Genomic DNA, 22,694 nt, shown 5'->3' with positions numbered 1-22,694 from the left:
TATGCATGCTAGTTGAGTAATTGCTCCACTGTCACTGTCCTGTTATAGCCTTCTGCTGTGGGCCTGAGTAAACAAGGCACCCAGTAGAGCTTTCGTTACTAGACGTTACAATGCATGCACGTAATAAAATCATTGGGATTGATGATCTCCTTTTTAGCAAAAACAACTTTATAGAGGCACTGTCACTCTCTGCAAAATTTTTGCCAGAAATGTTTAAACATTTTTACTGTCTTTTCTGTAGCTCTTCAATTTCTCCTTGCTTGATTTAAAGTAACAACTGAAACGCACCAGCGTACCGTTTATATAAAGGACAGTCCATCTAACTGCCCACTCATTTACACTACACAGACATTTGCATAGTGCTACTACAGCACTGAGCTGTCATCTGAGAAAGCTCACTGTAAACGAAGAATAAATCTTTTCAGCGTTGGTAATCCCATTTCACATACAGTGAATTTAAGGAGATTGCAATTCCTTTTCGCTTACTACACTATTAAAGCATTATTTGACACGTAATATCACATCATTGCTAAAGCACTGTACTAACAAGCAGAATTCAAACAATATCATCATTTGCAAAATATTTGAGATCTGAACAAACACATGGGATGTCTTCTTTCTAGGCGACGAAGGCAACACTAAATCACCAACAGAATTCAAGCGCAACAAAGTAGATTGTGGAAAAATCCCAGTCACATTCCCTCCTCTCCAGCATTTGTTCTTTCATTTATTCTGCAAACTGGAATTTACAACACTGAACCCTTCTCCAGTGCCCTTGAAGGAATCTGCTGAGGTCTGAACTGGTCGGCAATTGTTTGGTCTGTGCTTTTAATGCTTAACCAGGCAGTGATGCTGGATTAACATTCAGAATCTGGGAATGCTACATGGGATGGCAGATTGGAGAGCTGCCTGTCAGCTCCCCGCTATCTTCACTTGTGCAAAGTCTTGACAGGCAGATGAAGAATTTTTCTTGGACTGTATGTTGTAAACAAACATATTACCACCCTGTCTCCTTTTTAAACAAAAGATTTTAGCTAATTGCCTTAAGGGAAACCAAAGGCAGAGAACCAGAGTGTTCTTTTATGTGTATTATATTAAAATAATGCACTTTTACATAAAGATTCCTGTTGAACACTGTGTTTAGTGACTGTAAAGAGATTTAAATATACTGTAACTTCCTTGGCTTATCAGTTTAACTTTGGTGAATATACACAAATTGCTCAAGTTATTTATGGTTTATCTGCTTTAACAAAATATTGTACAGTAGTTAAATACACCTAACTGGTAGTGATACTTTGACAAAGAACAACATTATCATCTTATAAAGTCTAGTTTTCCAGGCTTGCGTTTAAAGAGAGAATATTTATTATCATGTCCCAAAGTATGTGTCATTGTGTAATATATTTATCATACATTACTTTTTAGAAACTATAGAATTTTCACCTCCCTCTGGATTTAGAGGAAAAAAATGTTTGAACTTTCCTGCTTGTTTCTTTTCAGCACAAGAAGTCTGATACCCCAAACTGACCAAACTCAGAGTACTGAAAAACATAATTAACACTTCAGCATTGTATGAAAATGCCTACAGTTGTTTTTTTTTACTTACTATTTAAACCCAGAGAGCATAAACACTCTTACACTACCACGCTTGACACTTCGTTTACATAGAAACGCTGTCAAAGTCTGATGTTTGCTGAATTCATCTTTTGATATTTAAGATATTATGGTTGCCTCTTTTTTTACTCCATGGAAGTTATTAATTTTTTTAGTTAATTAATCTATATATACCAACTTACGAGGGAACAAATAAAACAATTGCTGAAACCACCCATCCCTTCCATTTCCCATACAAAGTATACCTTTGGTGATTAAGTATTTGGCCCTGCACACATTTGCGCTCCCTGGAGCACTCCCTGAACCACACATTGTTAGCTGTCTGACTCCAGTGAGAATCCATGCTATAGGGATTGATTCTTGCGGTCACAGCCTGCATGCTGACTTTAGCACTTAAAGACAAACTGCTGCTGCTCCTAAGAGAGTCTGCATCAGGCAAAGAATAGAATAGCACTGCAGCTGCAACAAGGATGTGCACTTTTGGTAGCGTAAGGATGAAAGGAAAGGAAGGTTCCCTATCTGCAGATGGTAGACGTCCTTCCTCTCCCAGTAATTACAGAATAAACCAAAAGAAAGCCAACTCATGCTCTGATATATAAATAAGCAGGTAGAAGCTACATTTTCCCACCAGTTTCTTTTACAATGCACTACTGAGAATTCCTGTCTGACAGATGCTAACAAGGCAAAACGTGCCCCCTTGAGGTCATTTCCAACTATCAGGAAAAATAACCACGGACCTGGTCACATATCCCTCGCTCCCAGTGCTTATCTTTAGTACTAAGACAGAAAAACTGTTTTCTTAGCATAATTAATTTGATATGGAATACTTCGGAATTATTGGGAAATGCATCAACCCACCGCACAATTCGACTAATGCAGCAGGTTCTTAAATGCTAGCCTTTTTCTGTTATTTTAGCACAGTGGCAGTTTCATATCACTAACTTTTTTCTTGCAGTGCTTTGGGTATTTTTAGAAATAAGAATTATTATCCTATAGAGTTTATCCTTAACTATTTGACTTCTTTAAAAAAAATATTCAGCAGTACTGAAAACAGAATCCTTAATATCACTCTTAGCACCACGCTTGCTCCAACATACAAAACCCTTACATGCATTTCATCAGCCAGTAATAGTTTTCTTTCACATAGATTTAAACTAAAAAAAGAAATCTTGAGAAATTCAGGGGCAACAGCAGCAGTGTCACAAGGTGTAATGCAGCTCCACCACTGGCACAAAGTCTAGTGGAACTTAGGAATAGCAGTTAAGTACTTTTTCTGCTAATACAATAACTCTCCAGTTGTTGGAAAAGTTGATTAATTTAAGTATCTTCCTCATCGGCCAAGGTCTAAAACTGCTTTCTCTGCTGTTTGTCACAGTAAAACAGAACAGGGAAATATTTATCTAGAATTTTGTCAGGCTAATTATAATGTTCCAGTACTTTCATTAATGCACAAATATCACAACCTCAAGTTACAGAAAGGTTCTGGCTGGTGCCAAGTGTCAGAGTGAGGGGTTTTTTTTTTGCAAGTGAAATGCAGTTCCCTTTTGGTGCAGATGGAAAGCAAGAGATTTCCCTTCCACTTGTGTTCATTCCAAATATCCCACTAATGAAAATTTGCCACCCCTTAAAGCATTAAAGAGGTTTGGGGTTTTGTTAGGTTTTAAGAAATCTCAGATAAATGCATTTCATGTGAAAAAAAAAGTTTCAATTCTACCAGGAAAATTTATTTTACTTATCCACAGATGATTTTCTTTCTGCAGGAATACTTGCCCACACATTCCTCTGATAAAACACCTTTGTCCCTTTCTGTGCTTTTGGCTGGGTACGGACTTCAATTAGGAAAATACATTCATTTTCACATTACAAACTATTTACAGGAAACAGCTTCCAGGATAAAGTCTGAAAGAAAGGAATGTAAATAAGCAACACCTTCCAGAAAAAAGCACTGAGTGGTAGCAGGCCCCGTTCTGATGAGTTTACAGGTAAAACCCTTGTGCTCAGTTGCCTCTTGGCCATATGGGAGTATTTTATTCAATTTTTTTTTTTAAAACCACTGTACTTTTATACCAACATCTTTTTGTGAATCTTTCTTTATGATTTTCCTCACAAAGCATTTGCTGTTTGCAGTGCTGTGAGTATATGGGACAACACTTGGGCTGCCAGGGATTCCGGGCTTGTTCCACTACTGCTCAGTTTTCAGGAGCTGGGGCACACTGGGGGGGAATTCCTATGGGCTGAAGGGTTTCCTGTTTATATCTTACTCATCCAACTTAAACGAAGCAGCAAAATACTGTACAATTTTTATATAGTACAGTTACAATTTTTAAATCCTAATCACCTATTTTTATTGATACTAAAGAGTTTTGCTAGATGAAGGAACTCAATAGCCATCTTTTCAAAGTGGTCTGCTTCCAGAAATCATATGCTTCTAGGAATTAATTAAAGACTTCAACTAGTAATCTATAGGAACGTGTTCCTGAAATATTCAGGAAATATTTGTCTCTAAAAAAATAACTTGCTGGTAGCTTTCCAGTTCAGTGAAAGGCTGAGTCTGCAGCTTCTGAAACAGAACTCTCTGCCTTCTGCTCTTGCTCTCTGAATGCTGCTAAGCTTCACTAATGTTTGTTTGTTAATCGCTGGCTCCTAGTAGACTGCTACAAAACTCAGTTTACTTTTGGGGTATCCCACTAAATGTAACAATGGTGGAGTTTTTTCACTATGTAATAAATATTTTGTAACTGCAATAGTGATAGGCATTTGACAGGGTTAGCAAATTAAACACAAAAACAAATAACAATGAATAGATTTTGCTCCAGTACTTGCATAGAGTATTTCAGAAAGACTTGTTAGCTCCACACTCACCTTCCTCTGCCTCCTAACGCATGTCATGGCATTCTGACAGTGCGGAGTCACCACGTGCCAGTCATTAGATTGTTTGGAAACTATGTAAAATGAACAATTCTAAAAGCAACTTTCCACCTAGGCTATTTCCTCCTTGCTGACTTGAAGAATAAACTTGTATTTGTATATGTTGTAAAAAATAAATGGTTTAAGATGTTGACTCTTTCCTTTTGCCTTCCTGAACTGACAAAGGCTGATGGCACCCTTAGAATTCTTTGGAATTTAAGTCACATGCACATTTGCAATCACTTAACAAGTCCTGAAAAGCTATGGGAATGGCAACCTGAGCAGCCAGAAACACACATATTACCAGCAGTATTATGTAGACAGTTTTGTATTCCCAATACAGGAATATATATTTTCTAATCCATTAGTAGATAGATACCCACTGCAAAACTGTGAATTTACATTCAACCACAGAGAACTTGGTCCAACAGTCTAATCAACGTTAAAGCACATATTAAAATAAATTATTATAGAAGGATGTAGGAACCATAAGATAAAGGACAAAATGCCCCACAGAAAAATAAACTTTTTATAATTATTGTAAGGAGGTTGGTGACTTGACCAAAAGCTTTGCAAAACTTATCATATCACATACTAAATATCACAAAATATATTGGCTGCCAGCCTCATCAGCCCACCGCGCTGCCCTATGGAACAGAGTTCTGAATAAAGCAATAATCATCCTTAAGTTCTCCAATATATTTTACCTATTGTTTGTAAAGCCAATATGCAGCTGAAAATGAATTCTGAAACAACCAGGCAGTAGCTGATATTTGGGGAATGGGGAGAAAAATCAAGATTTAAAATTCTTACCTGGAATTTGTCCTGTATTCTTCACAGTGATGGTTTATTGAAGACATTGTAGAGCTGTCAACTATGAGGATAGTTCAGAAATTGAACTCAGTAATCTTAATTTGCTAATAAATACCCTGCTCTTATTCTAAGACAACAAATGCACAGCAAAAGCAAAAATCATCTCAAAATATGATAAAGAGTTTGGAGACATCAGAAGAAGAATTTAAAAACATGAAAAGTAATACATATTCCAAAGCTGGAGGTATCCTGAACATCAAAGACCTCAACACTCTAGTAGTATTTCCAAAATATTTATTCATATATCAATATAACCCAGTGTTTCCTCAGAAACGCATATGTGTATATTCTATTACAAAAATTAGAAGTTATATAAACAAAAATACTATAATGCACTGTTTCAGGCAATTTTAAAATGACCTTGGTTTGTATCTTTTTACATTACTGATGTGACTCTACATTGCAAACCCCAAGCCCTGGGAACACTGGCTAGATGACCTTGTACCTGTGTGAAAAGCTTCTGTTCTGTTTACTGAGTGCTTCTATGTTCAAACAAAAGCCTACTCGCATTCCTTTAATAATGAGTGAAAACTTCTTCCAATCAATCTTTGTCCGTAATTAAGAAGCCATCTGAATACGATTGATAAATTCAATTAGGACAAGGATGACTCTTTTAAGTGTTTAGCAAAATCCAAGGTTTTGTGACTAACAGTCTTGCTCATGTGTTGTTGAAGCTGTTCAGTTAGCTCCTGATTTAGAAGTGAATCCACGTGTGAGAATGTGTCCTGAAAATAACAGAATATTAGTTATATTAATAAACAAGTCCAGTATCTTTAATTAGCAGTCCTGTTTCTCTCCCATGCCCCTGGCCATTTCCTCAACCTGACCTACAGAACCGTCAGCTCACCGAGATCCAACTGCCAGTTTCACTTGGAAGTCACATGTCCAGCATGCCTTAGATGATCATACTTTTGGCGATGATTTTTTTTGCTTTTAACTATTCTTTAGAAGAATACCAACTCTACATACCCACAGCTTCCAGTTCTGAAGGAACATGCATACTGATTCCTGTTCAACACACCTTAAAAAAATAAATTAACCATCTCAGATCCAAGGGCTAGTGAAGCCAATAATGCAAGCAGTTGAGATTGTGAATCTGAGGAAGGAACGCCCTGACCCTGTCTTGAGAAATTCCTTCTGGTTAGAGCCATGCGTGGGGATCTCCACTCCTCCCTAGTGATGAAGGAAGGTCATCTGCGTGATCTGCAGCTGTGTTAAATTTAGTTTTAACACTCACATAGCCAAGTACTTCGTGCACTCAAAGACAAATGAGATCCTCTCTTTAGTGGAGCACAGAAAAAGAAAATTCCAATTCAGAGCTTCTATCAGCGGGGAGAGGTGCTGACAGACCATGGCAGCATAACACACACACTTGCAGGACGCAAACTTAGGTGTTGCCAAAGATTGTTAAATGAGTCAAACAGCCATAGAGTAAGCAACACTGAAGCTAATTTCCCAAGTATTGCCATTATAACCACCAAAGACAGCTCGTTCTCCTATTTCCTTCCTCCTTTGTTTCTGCCTCCTTTACACATTCCCTTATTCAAGGGACCTCTAGGACCAGAGGGAATGGTTTCAAGCTATGGCAGGGGAGATTCAAGCTGGACATGAGGAAGTATGACTTTTCGCAAGGGGTGGTCAGGCACTGGAATGGACTGCCCAGGGAGGTGGTGGAGTCACTGACCCTGGGGGTGTTCAAGGAAAAACTGGATGTTGTGTTGAGGGACATGGTTTAGTGGGAGCTATTGGTAATAGGTGAATGGTTGGACTGGATGATCTTTTAGGTCTTTTCCAACCTTGATGATTCTATGATTCTATGACTCTAAACACTTTCCAATCTCTCTCTTATCTGCTGTTCCCAGCCTCGATCTGTCTGCTAATGTCCCAGAAGGACAGAAACATCAGGCAGTTATTATCTAAGGACAGACTAGCTAAGTAGAAGCTTACTAGCTAAGTACTAGCTAAGCTTTTCAGAAGTTGCTTCTCAAAAATAGAAGAAAAAAATGCTTAGGGCTTTAACAGATATTACTGAGTTAAAAAGTGAAGGTGCTGCCAAGGTTAGTATAATTTTCATTAGGAAGAAAGAGAATTATTTACCACTATTTAAAGGATGCAGCGCTCACTGAACAATTAATGGAGGTTGGCATCTGGAACATACCTAGTGCTCAAGAGCTAGTAAGTGTTCACCTCTTTCTCCTCTTCATACAAAAAGCTCTTTGTTCAAATTTACACTTCAAAGCCATAAACTCTCACTTATGGGGATCAGTGTCCTACATACTGAACCAAAGGCTCTGGGAATTGGCCTATCCTGCCAACTACCAACACTGGGAAAGACAGATGGCTTTTTATTACTGCTTTTTAAACAAATGTTAGTTTATAATTACAGAAACGGATAAGAAATCTGCACTGAACAACTGCAAAGAGCAAAAGTTAAGTAAAACAAATACCACATCCATCTTGCTATGTTAACTGACGCTATGGGAGAGGAAATATTCATACAGCATTTCTTCCTTCTGTTGAAAGTCAGTGCTACCTTACGCCAGTTAAAAAATATTTAACTGAGAAAGTACACAAAGCAGAAAGCCAAACTGAGTGTGCTAATATCTGCACATAGCAAATAAAGCTTAAATTGGTACAGCCCATGGTCAAAAAAGGATTACCTTTCGTCTGGGTGTTACTGATGGAACGGGAGGATTGAAGGTCATTCCTTTCATGTTGTACGCCTCAAAAAGTTCTGTAGCAGGCCTATAGCAAAACCACAGTTTTTGCAGTGAAAGGAAAAATTCATTAGATACCCTTCAACACAATATACTGCCAAAGCAAGAGCAGCTTGTCCCCTAACACCATTCATACCCACCAACGTCTTAAGTGAACGCTTCAGAGTAATGAACATCAACTAGAAAAGACTGTACCTGTGAAATAGGGCTAGTAAAAGCCAGTGATACATGTCTAAATACTCAGCTGGAGAAGAAATGAGAGACAAAAATCCTGCTCTGTTGACCTGCTCTGTTGTTCCAAGCAGTCACTGCCTGACCTGCATTATAACTCCGGCGTTAAAAAAAAAGGTCTAAAGTAAGTAGATGAAGTTATCTAGCCAATGCAATCTAGCTAAATTCCAGCAGGATTCCAAAGTTCCTTACTGCATGGTGTTACTGAAAAAAAAAACCTAAGAAGCCACTGGAGAATGGGTAAGACCATCACATGAAAAAGAATGGTTAAAACACAGCAAACAGTAGACGTGTGTGTGATCAGTTTTTGCAATGTCTGAAAGAAAGTATGAGCTTCCAAAAGGTCTGCGCCAGGCTCCATGGATTTCAACCCACTCAATGTGGAGAAGATGGTGAATACCAAGTCATCTGTGCTACAAGTAAACTGTTGCTGAGAACTGCAGGCAGACTGTAGGACACAGCCAGTAAAATAGCAAATGAAATTCAGCACGGAAAAAAAGAACTAGAGAAAAATAATCTAAGCTTCACACAAAAAACAAACATGTTCTGAGCACTATCCCTAAATAACAAGATCTCCTCACTAAGGGTACTGTCACGGGACTGTGACCTCAATGCTCTGTAGAATTGAAAAGAGATAGAAAAATAATAGAAAGCACTGTTACATCAGTGTGTAATTCACTGATCATCCACATCTCAAATACTGCATCTTTTCCACTTCCTCATCTCAAAATACTTTAAATAAGTTCAAGAGCAGGAAACAAAACATGACGAAACACATGCAATGGCTCCTGTCTGGGCCAGGTCCCATCAGTCAAGAGAAGAGATAGCAGGCAGAGGGACAAAATTAAGGACATCTACAAAGTCACACAGAAACACAGAAAGTGCCTGTTGGAACAGACTGTTCACTTCATCTCCCAGAGCAAGAACCAAGGACCATTAAATGATGCATGCTGGTAGCAGGTTCAAAACAAAAGGTAGCTTCTAACTAATAAGCTGTAGACTTGCAGAACCTGTATCAAGCCATACAGCGTTTTCAAAATTTATACTTTGTTTCAAGAGACTTGGAACACTTCAGAAAAGTCAGAATAAAAGAACAAGTCAGAGGGTAGGTGGTAGCTCAGGCCTTATAAGCTTGCCCCTTTTTGTGCTCTTCCTGGTGCACTTGTTTCCAGCCACTGCTGAAGACAGGTTAGTGAATTAGACACATCCTTAGTGTAAATCAGGATGGCTGTTCTTGTATTTTGATATATTCTGCACCTTGGTTTCCAGCTTCCAGTGGAGAGCTACAGTTCAATGATCATAATCCACAGTCAGAAAAAAAGCAGCAAAATTTCTGTATCAGCAAAAGAACAGAGAAATTGAGTTCTGAATAAATGAACCTTTTAATGTTATGGATAATTATTTTTCCTTTAATACAGTACAAACAGCTGCTGTTTTGCTAGTATGCTACTGTTAAAAATAAATCCCTTGTATAGCTCACCTTCTGCTCAAATCAAGTGAAAGAGCTCCTGATCCTTCAGCTGGAGCTCCAACAGCAAGGTGAGCTGCAAATTTCTGCACTGTTGGATGATAGTGTCTCTGAAAGAAAGAAAGAAAAACAGCAAATGAGTGGGGGATAATGGTAATGTATTTACCCATGGATTCTACCATTTATTTTGGCTCCAATAAGATGTAAGGACCTGCTTCTGATTTAGACAGAAAAAGTGAGCATTGCCAAAATCAGTTTCTAAGGTTAAGTGAATGAGAGCACCTAGTCATACATTTATTCACTTGGAGCTGTTATGCTGAGAGCAAAATTCTTTGCAGTTAACCTAACTCCTTCTCCCAGAAGACAAGAAAAAGGGCAGAGGAAACCCTCTGCAAGCCCCAAACCATTAACACTGCCTGGAATGACAGACTGAGGTATAAGTTGCTCCCTGCAGAAGGGCTAGACCATCTGGGATCTTAACAGATTAAAAGAGCTTCAAAAGGAGTTTTATTAGGCAGCCTGCAGTAAGACTCAGCGTGGAACTATTGTAAGTGGTGTATCACCCTCTTCAGAGCTTGTTCCTTCCTACACCACTGTGCTGTTGTTCCTCTGCATAGGGAAAAGGCTCAGTTCACGTGGGTCACATTTGACTGATAAGCCTGAAGAAGTCCACTCTGCATTTGGTAGTAGTTACTTACCACTCATCTTCCTAAATTGTTCAGCTACTACTAACCTGCAGCAAGTGCAGCTCCCATAGAGCTGTGTTCTGGGCATTGCAGTGCTCTGGTTCATCTAGTTCTGGGAGATAAACTCCACTGCCTTGAGATTCGTTGTCCAGTAAGAGATCCATCTTTGGGAATGTCTACAACACAAAGAAGGCTGAGCTGCTTATACTATACATCCAATTACAGCACAGTTAACTTAAGTCCAGGAATCCATTCATGATATTCTACGTCAGATACATTTAAGGATATTTACTCTGTGTTAATCATTTTTGCTTAAAATGCTTCAAAATATTTTGCATAAAATCAATCTGTCAAAAAACTCAACAACCTTTAACCTGTAAGCTAAAAAATCCGACAAGTAAAACTTACTTGCATTAATATTCTGTTTGTTGCCAAAATCCCAATGCTGGAGTGTGGAAGGACATGAAGAGCAAGTGTGGAAAGCCTCTTCATGAAAGCAAGAGCTCGCTGCTGGGAAACTTGCTTTCTCCGCTTGGTAAGCATGACATCCAGGCACTGGAGCACAATTCCTATGTCATCGTTGGTACCGCCTTAAAAGCAAAGTTGCATGCAAAGAGTAAGTAATCATGACCAGGAACATAAAACTAGATATTCTGCTACTGACTGTGTACTGGAACCTGAGAAATAACACGAAAGCCCAAAAGGTTCAAACACAGCACTAATGTGCCCCAGGTGTAACCACTCAGCCCTTTTTGTTAAAGACAGTCCAACTCTGAACAGAAAAAACGTACTATAGCTTCTGTTTCTTCTATAAGAAAACATTCCATCAAAAATTCTAAAAATTACAAGTATGTGTTTTAACTCTACTTTAAACATTGTTAAAAATAACTAGGTTGCTAACACTGTATTAAGGATGTGATACCAAACAAGCAGAGTAAACATTATCTAATGAGACACTGAAAATAAGAACCTAGACTTACCTGCATGTAGGCTGAACAGCGTCTTGTAAAGATGTGTGTAAAATTTCATTGGATCAATATTAAGAACATCACCTATAAAGGAGTAAATATACTTATTTGAGATTATGTTAATAAAATTATACTACACTTCAGGTGATTGTTGTTGGGTTTTTTTTTTTAAAGATTTCTCACCTTGTCCAGAGAGTATTTGAAAAGCACTGAGAATGCAGTGAAGACTCTCCCGATAGCTTAAGTCCTATAAATACAAAACTGATTGAGTACCCAGAAATCAATCTTAAGAAAATTCTACAACTAAGCCCTACTTACATCAGAAGCGATGAGAGAATGGAGAACAATCAACAGGTCATCAAAGAATTCCACGTTTATGAGGTGGGCAAACCTTGAATCAAAGAGAGAAGCTTTAAACATCCCCTGCAAATTTAGCTCAAAGCATTCTGACTTAGTGAAACACAGACCTTAAAGCTGTGCTAAATCAAATGCTCAGCATCTCTTATCTTCCCACATGTGGAGAATTCAGCCCCCCGCTGATAGTTCTCAGCTTCCCTATAGCACTAGAGATAGTGCTCAGGTCCTTCAGGAAGCAATCAGACAAAATAACATAATCACATCACACCTGATGGGTATGCATCATACTGATGCTGCTGTGGCAATTTCACATTACATTAAAATGTTTGTAGAAGTAGCCAAGTACCTCAGCATAGGAATAAAAGAATTTGAACATATTTGTCAGTCTCTTCTCCTTGCCTACAGGAGTCACACAGCCTTTCAGCAATTTATGCCTGTTCTGATACATACAAAAGAAGGTAAATCATGTTCTTACTTTGCAAGACCTTCCAGCACAGCTGGCAAAAGTGGAGACTTCTGAGCTCTCTTCAAGATTCTGAAGTATGTTAAGAATACAATATTCAAGGTCTCTGTGTGCTGACGAGAAGAAAACAAAGTAAAATATGTAAGCATGGAAAGCAGACATTTCTTGTTCACTTAGAACTCCATTAAAAATGTGCCTAGTACTAGTACAGTAATATTACTATGTTGTACCATAACATTAAATTATATTAATACATTTTTAAAGTGACAACATCAGTGACACCACACTGGAACTGGGCAGCAAAATCTACTTACTGATGAGGTAAAAGATATGGCAGGATCTTCAGGAAAGAGTGGAGCACAACATTTTCCTTGCCTCCCTCCAAAGAGATTAAGGCAGAAGAAAAAGCCTCACTATTAGCCCAGCAGTCACACCTCTCTGTCCAAGCTTGTTGTCCAAATCAGTCCTGGCACTGCCATTTCTGCTCTTCTTATGCTGAAAAAGCTCAAGTCCTGCTCTCCTGCCCCCTTATTCTGAACAACCTCTCTTCCCCTCAGTTCAAGCTAGCCACACACTCTCTTGCTTAAAAGCCACTCTGAAATTTGGAAAAGCCATTACCTAGTGCTGCCTGCAAAAGAAACAGGGCACCAGGAGGACATTCATCAATGCGTTCAAATACCTATCTGCACACACAACAGAAGGAAATAACAATAGCTAAGCTGGCTTTCTTGGGTACGCTGAGAAGGCTCTTCTTTATAAAACTAAGACCTCTGGCATAGGCAAGATGTCTGTCTGCTGCTGACAGTATCTAGCAGTATGAAATGTTGACAGTTTGAGTTAGCAGGGAGACTCTTGGTTACAAAATGATTAGGAGTTACTACTTTGCAAAAATGGGAAAATTATATCTAAATTACTTACCAGCTTCAGTTTTTTTTCTTTACTTTCTGAAGCTTCTGCTTCCAGGAGTTCTCTTTCTAGCTTCTCTTCTGCTTTCTTCCACTGAAAACATACAATTGATTTTAAGTAAACAAACCTTCCAGCAGAGTAAAAGTTTCCAACCAGCCTGGACACCCAGATCCCAAAGATACCCAGTGAACAAACCTTCCAAAGGAACAATTCATGATTGGTGAGTTGCTTAAGCCATCCTGTGATGCTACAGGGCAACCAGCATAGGTGTATTCCTTCTTAATAGAAACAATTGAATATGTTATCAACACCCAAAAGGCACAAATCATTACCTTTCTTTGCATTCTTGAAAGATGTTTTCTTTTCTCTTTGAAAGTCATGAACTTCTTCTTCGGTGCAATGTCTTCGGAATCTTTTTTTAATTCCACCTCCTTAATTCTTAAGTGAAGAAAAACTTTTAATACCTATGGGAAAATAAATAAATAAAATGAGAGGTGATCAACAGAAGAGGAAAGGAAGGGTTAAGAAATCCTGAATTCCATACTAGTTGGTGAGCTTTGCTGCTCACAGATTCTTATGTTTAATCTCCTTATGTTCCTTCTCATCTGTATCATTCATCTCTGCTTACAGTTTCTTCCTCAGCAATGGATAAAACCAAATTTTTATCTATCTCTCCATTTGCCTCTCTCACTTCAAGTCTTCCTGCCTGACATAACCCACGTCTCTACTGAGATCTGCTCTTCTGCTCCCAGTTTCTTTCCCCTGCCTTTATTTCTCTTTCTAACTTTCTGGCCCAGCCCACCTCTAATATTCCCATGTGATCCGACAGTGATGAAATTCTGCTTGTCTACAGCCAGCAGCTGCACTAACTTCAACCTTTAGATTTTTTTTAAACTTTCAAAAAATGAAAATTGTGAAGTATAACAGAAAGACTCTTACCTCAGGTCGGACATTGTAATTTCTACCCTTTACAAGGCCAGAAACAACCTTAACTACACCAAGTGAAGCAAAGCCCAACTTGTCTTGCTTAAAGAGCTTCTTAACTGCTTCACAGCATAGTTCAGAGATCTGAAAGGTGAATTCAAACAAGTTTTTCCATGAGAACAGCTAATTGACATCACTGATAGTATTTACTAATCAGAAAGCAGTTTTACAGCTTGTAAAATAGAGAAAAGATAAGGTCACAAGATGTGGATACTGGAATAAAGCTCAGAAATAAATTATTTTTCATGCAAAACAAGAACTCTTCTGAATAAGAAAATCACTTACCTTTTTTGACGTATCATTCATGAGAGGAACAATGAGAACAATGATGTTATTGTGGAAGTTGAAGTGGGGTAGGGCCACAAGCAGCTCACACAGACACTTCACTGCAATCTCTGCTAGGCCTTTGTACGCCTTTAATGAGACGACATTGCTTTTCTTCAACTTCCTCTGTTTCCAATCTGCACAAAATAACATTGTTAGTAATTACTTCCAAAATGCACAGGAGCTTCTACACAGTTACAATTTCAGTTGTTGCATATGTTCTTCTGCAATTATATGAAATACTAATTACATAAAAGATGGCTATGGTTAGCACTCAATCAGCAGAGGTAAACTGTGATCCTGAAAACAATTTTGCATTTACTATAAAAAAGTGCTCACGGTACCTTTAATTGTTTGTTCCAGATTTTCCAAGTAAAATTTATACTGGCTCACAAGGCCTTCTTCAAATTCTCTCAGTTTCTGGGTTTCTTTTTTAACCTGTGTACATTACACAAGTAAAATATTATTTGGAGACCAAAATTAGGCAGTAGTACAAAAAATACCTCAAAATTAAAACACGTATGAGATACCTAACAAGGTTTTTCCTTTTAGACAGGCATTACTAGAAATGTATTAACAATACAATATTTCTGCTTATTACTAGACATGCTCTTGTGGTCTAAGCACTCCTCCTAACTAGGCCTATTTCATTTCTGGGGACTAAAGTGTAATTTTGGATCCAGCTGTTATTTTAGAGCCATGGCTCTATTAAAAGCACCTACAAAACTGCTTACAAACAACATCCAGAATCACGGAACAGTCTGGGTTGGAAGGGATCACCTAGTTCCAACTCCCCTGACGTGGGCTGGTTGCCAACCACTAAGTCAGGCATCAGATCAGGCTGCCCCTGAACACCTCAGGGATACAGTAAAACAAAAAGAAACTGTTCTGAACATTTAGCACTTCACAGTAATTTGCGCCAGTGAGGTGACAGTGGTATTTAATTTGCTTTCTTTCCATTTCCCTCAGTGTGACAAAAACCACTGTCTTGTTCCAGGGTTTATGATGAAAGTCACCCACTCAGGTTTGGTATACTATTTAGTATACTATTACTTTCCACCATAACCATCAGTCACCTGCTTACTGAAAGAATTATGCAAGAATTAAGGTTCAAATCAAACACTTCTGCTCCCAAATTGTCACAGTTTCACAACATCCTTAAGTGCTTGTGTATTTGCTGTTCTTTGTTCTAAACCAGAAATTCATGTTAAAGCAACAGTATTTGGCATGATCTAATAAATCTGTCTGACTCAGAAAACTATAGAGAAATGTGATATTTCACCTTGGTTGCCTTTTCTGCTTCAGTCAGAGGCCGAATTTTGTAAGAAGGAGCAATATCTTTGAATACTTCCATCAGAGAAACCATGACCAACTTCCGAACTATCACAGCAACATTAGGGTCCTGTTCCATCAGCATGGCACGCAATTCCTTCAACTTTTTAAGCTGATTAAGAAAAGAGACTGATGAGGTCAGCTGAACATCACCCTCAAACCAATTTCCAAGCACAACATATAATTCTGCAAGTCTGTCACAAGACATCCTCCCCATTTCTAAACACTGAGGGGGGAAAAAAAAGCAATTAACTTGCTTTACTTAGCACTGTATAAAGAACCAAAATATGCTGGGTAACCCATCAAAATTTTATCTTGGGAATGTTAAAACTACGATGCCATTCTAAAATTACCTAGAATTACAACAAACTACCAGCATATACTGAAGCACTGAGAACTTCTATACACAACCCTGAAAGCAGAGCTGAAATAGAGGTTATGATTAAGGAACAAGGTAGTTTGGGTAAGAAACACCAGATACAATATTATTCCTGAAGTTATTCAGAGGACAAAGTTACTCCTGAACAGAGCCAACACAGTCACCTGGACCCTTACATGATTCAAATCCTTTGCATCAATCTATAGCAGCAGTTTCACTGCTTGCAATCCTCAGAGAGTGATGCAATACTGTACTTGCCCTTGTTTTACTGATGTATTCTTTTGCTTTTGCTATCACTTGGTCACTTCAGATCTTTATTTACTGACTTGCTGCACAACACAGGCACACACACATGCATGTTAAATAAATGCTGCCTACGTTGTTTTCTGGGTCAGAGAGAATGGCAGATGCTAAGGCAGCAATGTGCATCTTCCTTTCTTGCAGCTTTATTTTCCTTTGAGCAGCCATTTCCTCAGGAGTGAGAACAGGTGGCGGTTCTTCATTGAAGTCTAGCACAGAGCATAGGAGTTAAAGAGAAGAGTCACTGGAGAAGCCACTAACAAATACCATATTGTAAACCACAGTTCTAGATACTGCATTCAAATGACTGGTAATCCCACTCAACAATACAACATACAGTTCCACAGTAAAAGCAGCTTTATGAACGAACCTGCTAGAGCTTGTATTAACTCAGAGCTTGATTCCTGCTCCGCTTTAGAATCTTATGTTTGCAAAAGTAAGTGAACTAAAATCTTTTTGAATCTTCAAATACTTTTCCCCAAGCACAGTGATAACATATAAAGTCAACATATGACCCCAGCTGTGCCAAGAAATTGAGGAGCCCTACAATTTGCAGCAAGTTTTTCACCAATCACTTTTTCTTTCAAAATTACAGTTGATATATTTGCATTTTCTATGTCTTAAAGAAGGAACGATTTTCAAGCCAGCTGTGGAAATCTTTTCCCAAAGGTCCTAGAATCCTAATACATAAGAAAGTAAACTCTAACTCACTGTTATGCTTTTTGGGTAACATGGTAACACACCCCCTAAAAAAAAATAAATGACAAACATCCTTACAGAATAGCAGTGGATTCCTTGGAAAAAGAGAAATAAATAAACATGATGCTTTATTACCTTCTGCTACCTCCATTTCTTCTGTATCTTCTTCTTCATCCTCAGCAACATCAGGAACTGCAAAAACAGCCCAGAGTCAAGCCTGTAATAACACTGAGAAATTCTGAAAGAACAAGTTATATACATGTTGGATGCTATTCTGATTGAAAAATCTGTGCCTTACCTGGCTTTTCCATGGTTTGGGGAATAATGCCACCTTTGTCTTTGATAGGGAGTAGATGGATGAGCTCTTTCTCTGGTTCAGTGTTTCCACGTCTTGGTATCTTCTCATATTTTGCAATCACACTCTCACGTTTTCGTTTCTTGATGTGAACAGGTTCACTGATAAAACACAAGGCAAACAAAATCAATTAACCATCTAATTAGACATGAACCATGTATGACAGTATACTAGCTGGATTAGGTGTTCACACTTAGAAAAACAAATGACAGCTGACCATATGCAGTGGAATGCTGAAGTGTATTCACTGTGATAGCACCAGTCACCACTCACTGAGACAATGTTAATGCAGATCTATATGGGATTTTTGAATTCATGACAACGTAGCACTTCCCATCTCTTTTTTAGAGGAAATTAAAATGTGATATGAGCAAAGACAAGATAAGACTTAGTGAGCCTGGCAGGTCAGCCACTTTGTTTGGTGAATACTGAAATATTTATATGAGTCTAAACATATGCATGCAACATTTACCAAAAAACAGTTAAAAGTTGTATTCTCCTGTAGTACAGGCATAACTACAAGGTATGTTATCTCTTCATCTTATTCATAAACTAAAAGCCAGGGATGATGAATCACCTTTTGAAGTGAGCAGCACAGTCTTTTTTTTACTAGAAACACTGCTTTTGGTTTTGTAAGTGACAGAACTTCAACTACAGATCTGTAATGGACTCGGAAAGCCATGTGTTCAGAGACTGGTAGGCTTCAGCAAGGAAGACCACTGGTAGAGTCATATTACATATCACACAGCCACCTTAGAAACACTGCAAGATCAGCACCAGACTGCCTCAATGTCCCTGTGTAGATCAAACCTTTCCTATGTGCTCAAATCCTACTCAACATGCACCGGACCTCAACAGCTGTAACTGGCTGCTGAGCATGAAGAAAATACAGCTGTTATTCACAAGTCTGAGTCAATAGGGCCATCTGGAAACCACAGTGCTAGCTGCTGCCATTCATGAAGCAGTAACATCCTCAGGGGCCCTTCAAAGTAAGACAACAATGAACAAATCACATGAAGTTTGTAAGGTAAACATCCTTTGGAAGCATAATTTCTGTCCTCAAATCTTAACAAATTTGAAAAAGATACATAAAATAAAGAGAGATGAAAAACAGAAACTACTGGGATCTCAGCACAGCCTCTCTCTCACCTAGACCAGACTGCTCTCTCCTTTTACCACTACACGTGCAGCTGCCCTGGCATACTGAAAACTTCACCCTGAGCAGATCTGCCATCAAGGACTATACCAGCGTGCAAGCCCAATGGGACCCTCGTGTACAGGTTGTCATTTTATTTAGTCTGAGGAATGCTACTCATCTCACAGTCATGGACCTCACAGGAGTGAACAATGCAGAAACAGTATCATGAAGGACAGCAGAGCCCATGAATGATCTGACATACATTGCTACATTAATACTGAATGTACCAACAGACTAAGGAAACACGAAACTGGAACTGCAAAGAAACACCAGACTGAAAGGGACCTTATGACAAATGTATTACATTGCACGTAAGCCAAACAAAACTAAAATACTACAAAAAATAGACATCACAAAACTCACTTAGAAGAAATATCCCTGGTTAAAAATGATGCTTTCCGAGCCAAATCTTCCATTAACTTCAAGTCATCTTCATCCATCATGTCCAGTGGAAGCGCTTCATCTTCCTCTTCTTCCTCCCGTTTTTCAGCTATTTCAGAGATAACGTGCACAAATTAAGATGCTGTACATACACTCACACTTATAAACCTAATGCTGCCTACACCTGAGACACCTTACTTCAACTTTCTTCTCATCAACCTTCAAGCACATGTTTACATTAACCCAGAAAATGACAGAATCACAGAATTGTAGGGGTTGGAAGGGACCTCCAGAGATCATCGTGTCCAACCCCCCTGCCAAAGCAGGTTCCCTACACCAGGTAGCACAGGTAGGCATCCAGGCAGGTCTTGAACATCTCCAGAGAAGGAGACTCCACCACCTCCCTGGGCAGCCTGTTCCAGTGCTCCGTCACCCTCACTGTAAGGAAGTTCTTGCGCATGTTTGTGCAGAACTTCCTATGCTGCAGTTTCCAGCCGTTTCCCCTTGTCCTGTCTCCACTCACCACTGAAAAGAGTCCGGCCTCGCCATTCTGCCCCCCACACCTTAGATATTTATAGACCTGGATCAGGTTCCCTCTCAGTCTCCTTTTCTCAAGGCTGAACAGACCCAGTTCACTCAGCCTTTCTTCATAGGGGAGATGCTCCAGGCCCTTCACCATCTTCGTGGCCCTCCGCTGGACTCTTTCCAAGAGATCCCTGTCTTTTTTGTACTGGGGAGCCCAGAACTGCACGCAGTACTCCAGATGAGGCCTTACCAGGGCAGAGTAGAGGGGGAGGATCACCTCCCTCGACCTGCTGGCCACGCTCTTTTTAATGCACCCCAGAATGCCATTGGCCTGTTTGGCCATGAGGGCACACTGCTGGCTCATGGCCAACCTGTCATCCACCAGGACACCCAGGTCCCTTTCCGCAGAGCTCCCCTCCAGCAGGTCATCCCCCAACCTGTATTGGTGCATGGAATTATTCCTCCCCAGATGCAAGACTCTACACTTGCTTTTGTTAAACCTCATCCGTTTTTTTTCTGCCCAGAAAATGGGCAGAAAATGACCCCTTTATTATGACAGTCTATAACAATTAGAGCAAGCACATCTCTACCACCTCCATCTGTCATACCCTGTAGCCAGAATGGTTGCATTTTCCATTTTTCATAATTTCCCTTTCTTTCTTTTACAAAAAAAAAAAAGTGCTTATCTGTGCACAGTAAATGAAATGTTGTTTTCTTGAAACAAAATTTTATAATGTAGAATAGCAGAACATTAGTAACAGTCGTATCTTTTCTATGAAAAAACAGCATTGAGCAAGCACTTACCAATATGTTTCTTCTTGTAATCCTCCAGTGGAAAAGGTTTTTTACAGACAGCATCTCTGACAGCCTGCCTTAGCTTCTTTTGTTCTTTCCGATACTTCTTAGCAGCACTCTGCTGTTTGTACTGTTTATTCTTTAATTTGTTGTCAAGTTTTATTTTACTAGTTCTCAGTAACTTGCGAAAGCTTGGGACGCGCTTTGTGTTTTTTCTCTGGGGAACAAATTGAAAATTCCACGTAACTGCCACGTTCAAACCCTTCATTAAACTTACTTTTGTTGGCTGCCATCTCATTCAGTCTGTACTTCTATCAGCTCTGAACAACTTAGAATCGCAGAATTATAGAATTGCTCAGGTTGGAAAAGACCTTAAAGAACATCAAGTCCAACCACAATCTAACCATACTACCCTAACTCTAACAACCCTCCGCTAAATCATGTCCCTGAGCACTGCATCCAAATGGTTTTTAAACACATCCAGGGTTGGTGACTCAACCACCTCCCTGGAGAGCCTATTCCAGTGATTAACAACCCTTCCTGTAAAGAAGCGTTTCCTGATATCCAACCTAAGCTTAACCTAGTGCAACTTGACATCATTTTCCCTCGTCCTGACACCTGTCACCAGTGAGAAGAGACCAACCCTGCCCTTGCTGCAATGACCTTCCAGGTATTTGAAGGTCTCCCCTCAGCCTCTTTTTCTCCAGGTTGAATAGCCCCAGTTCCTTCTGTCTCCCCTCATAGGGCATATTCTTCAAGCCCTTCACAAGCCTTGCTGCCCTTATTTAGATGTGCTCCAGCACCTCCACATCTTTTCCGTACTGAGACGCCCAAAACTGAACACAGTACTTGAGATGAGGCCTTACCAGTGCTGAACTCAGAGGCAGGATTACTTTCCTAGTCCTGCTCACCACACCATTCTTGATACAAGCCAGGATGCAATTGGCCGTCCTGGCCAGCTGGGCACACTGCTGGCTCATATGCACCTGGCTGTCCATCAGTATATCAAGGTCCCTTTCCGTCAGACAGCTTTCTAGCCATTCCTCCCTAAGCCTGTAGGGTTGCCTGGGGTTGTTGTGACTAAAGTGCAGGACCCAACACTTGGGTTAATCTTGTTTATCTGAATGTATCAGAAGAACCATAAAGCGGCTTGGGATGAAAGAGACCTCAGTAGTGCTCCAACCCTCTCCCAGGAGCTGGTGCCCCCCACCACATGAGGGTCCAGAGCCCCATCCAACCCAGCCCTGAGAGCCTCCAGGGATGGGGCACCCACAGCTCTGGGCAGCAGTGCCAGAGCCTCAGCTCCCTCTGAGTACAGAATTTTCCCCTAACACCTAACCTAAATCTCCCCTCTTAGTCCAAGGCCACCCCCCTGGGGACTACAGGCCACATACAAAGTCGCACCCCCTCCTGTTTATACTTTCCCTTCAAGTACAGGAAGGACACATCGAGGTCTCCCCAGAGCCCTTATTCTCCAAGCCAACCAAAGCATCAGTGTGCTCCAATCTCACTCCAAAGCATTAAATCGATAAGAGACATGAAGAACGCTTTATAGAAACCGACAATTACCAAACCCTACACCGACAAGTTTTCAGCCGCAGAAAGCACCCTCATAGCCCGGCACGGCACGCAGCCCGCCCGAGCACACTCCCTCGGCCCGCCTCCATTTGCACGCTCTGCCCCAGCACAGCTGCACACGGAGGTTCTGCTCCGAGGCTACGAGCCGGGCGCGCGTGCCTGAGCAGCACGAAGCTGGGCACGGCAGCTGTGCAGGCCGACAGGCGCCACGGGAAATCACGCGCACCCATCGGCGCGGGCCCAATACCAAAAAGGCCACAGCGCCGGGGGGTCGGGATGGGAAGGAAGGCAGAAAGTCACCTCAGAGCCGCGCGTGGCTCTCACAGGGCAGCCGGAGCTGAACGAGCTGCTGCGCCGCCTGCTCCAGTCGCGCTGCCGTACCGCAGCCCTACAATGCTCCGCCGCTTCCTACAGCACGCTACGAACCCCCACGGCTCGACGGCGGGCCGGGCCCGCGCGAGAAGACAGCCCCAACCCCGCGCCTCCGCCCCGCAGCGCCCTACCGGCTTCATGGCGGCGGCCCACGAGCGCTGCTCCGGCGGCGGAAGCGCTGTGCCGGAACGGGGCCGGCTCCTACCGCTCGCACCCACAGCGCCCCCTAGCGGCGCGGTCCCGCTGAAACGATCTGAAGAAAGGCCCAATATGAGCAGACGC

At 40.5% G+C, this 22,694-nt stretch overlaps 2 protein-coding genes across 5 annotated transcripts in view; one reads left to right on the top strand and one right to left on the bottom strand.

Annotated features, from left to right (window-relative positions):
* Nucleotides 1-4,673, top strand: part of PLCE1 (phospholipase C epsilon 1) — a 148,653-nt gene extending 143,980 nt beyond the window's left edge. For all 4 annotated transcript variants that reach the window (XM_042863510.1, XM_042863509.1, XM_042863507.1 and 1 more), the window contains one exon: nucleotides 624-4,673. The gene's annotated coding sequence lies outside the window, so the exon portion shown is untranslated. The remainder of the gene's footprint in view (nucleotides 1-623) is intronic.
* A 938-nt stretch (nucleotides 4,674-5,611) lies between these two features.
* NOC3L (NOC3 like DNA replication regulator) lies at nucleotides 5,612-22,600 on the bottom strand. The gene is made up of 21 exons (XM_042863512.1): nucleotides 22,544-22,600; nucleotides 20,472-20,679; nucleotides 19,125-19,251; nucleotides 17,507-17,664; nucleotides 17,344-17,400; nucleotides 16,588-16,718; nucleotides 15,781-15,942; nucleotides 14,843-14,936; nucleotides 14,460-14,635; nucleotides 14,130-14,258; nucleotides 13,523-13,654; nucleotides 13,203-13,283; nucleotides 12,297-12,397; nucleotides 11,783-11,855; nucleotides 11,648-11,711; nucleotides 11,477-11,548; nucleotides 10,905-11,086; nucleotides 10,544-10,672; nucleotides 9,823-9,920; nucleotides 8,055-8,139; nucleotides 5,612-6,119 (listed from the first exon to the last, which is right to left on the bottom strand). Exons 1-21 carry the CDS (start codon nucleotides 22,550-22,552, stop codon nucleotides 5,988-5,990), a joined length of 2,400 nt encoding a protein of 799 aa, XP_042719446.1. The 5' UTR covers nucleotides 22,553-22,600; the 3' UTR covers nucleotides 5,612-5,987.
* Between the last annotated feature and the right edge of the window lie 94 nt (nucleotides 22,601-22,694).

This window comes from Lagopus leucura, unplaced genomic scaffold, assembly GCF_019238085.1.
Source record: "Lagopus leucura isolate 7727_CA_CO unplaced genomic scaffold, USGS_WTPT01 Super-Scaffold_739, whole genome shotgun sequence".
In the NCBI taxonomy this organism is placed as follows: Eukaryota; Metazoa; Chordata; class Aves; order Galliformes; family Phasianidae; genus Lagopus; species Lagopus leucura.
This window is presented reverse-complemented; position numbering and strand designations above follow the sequence as displayed.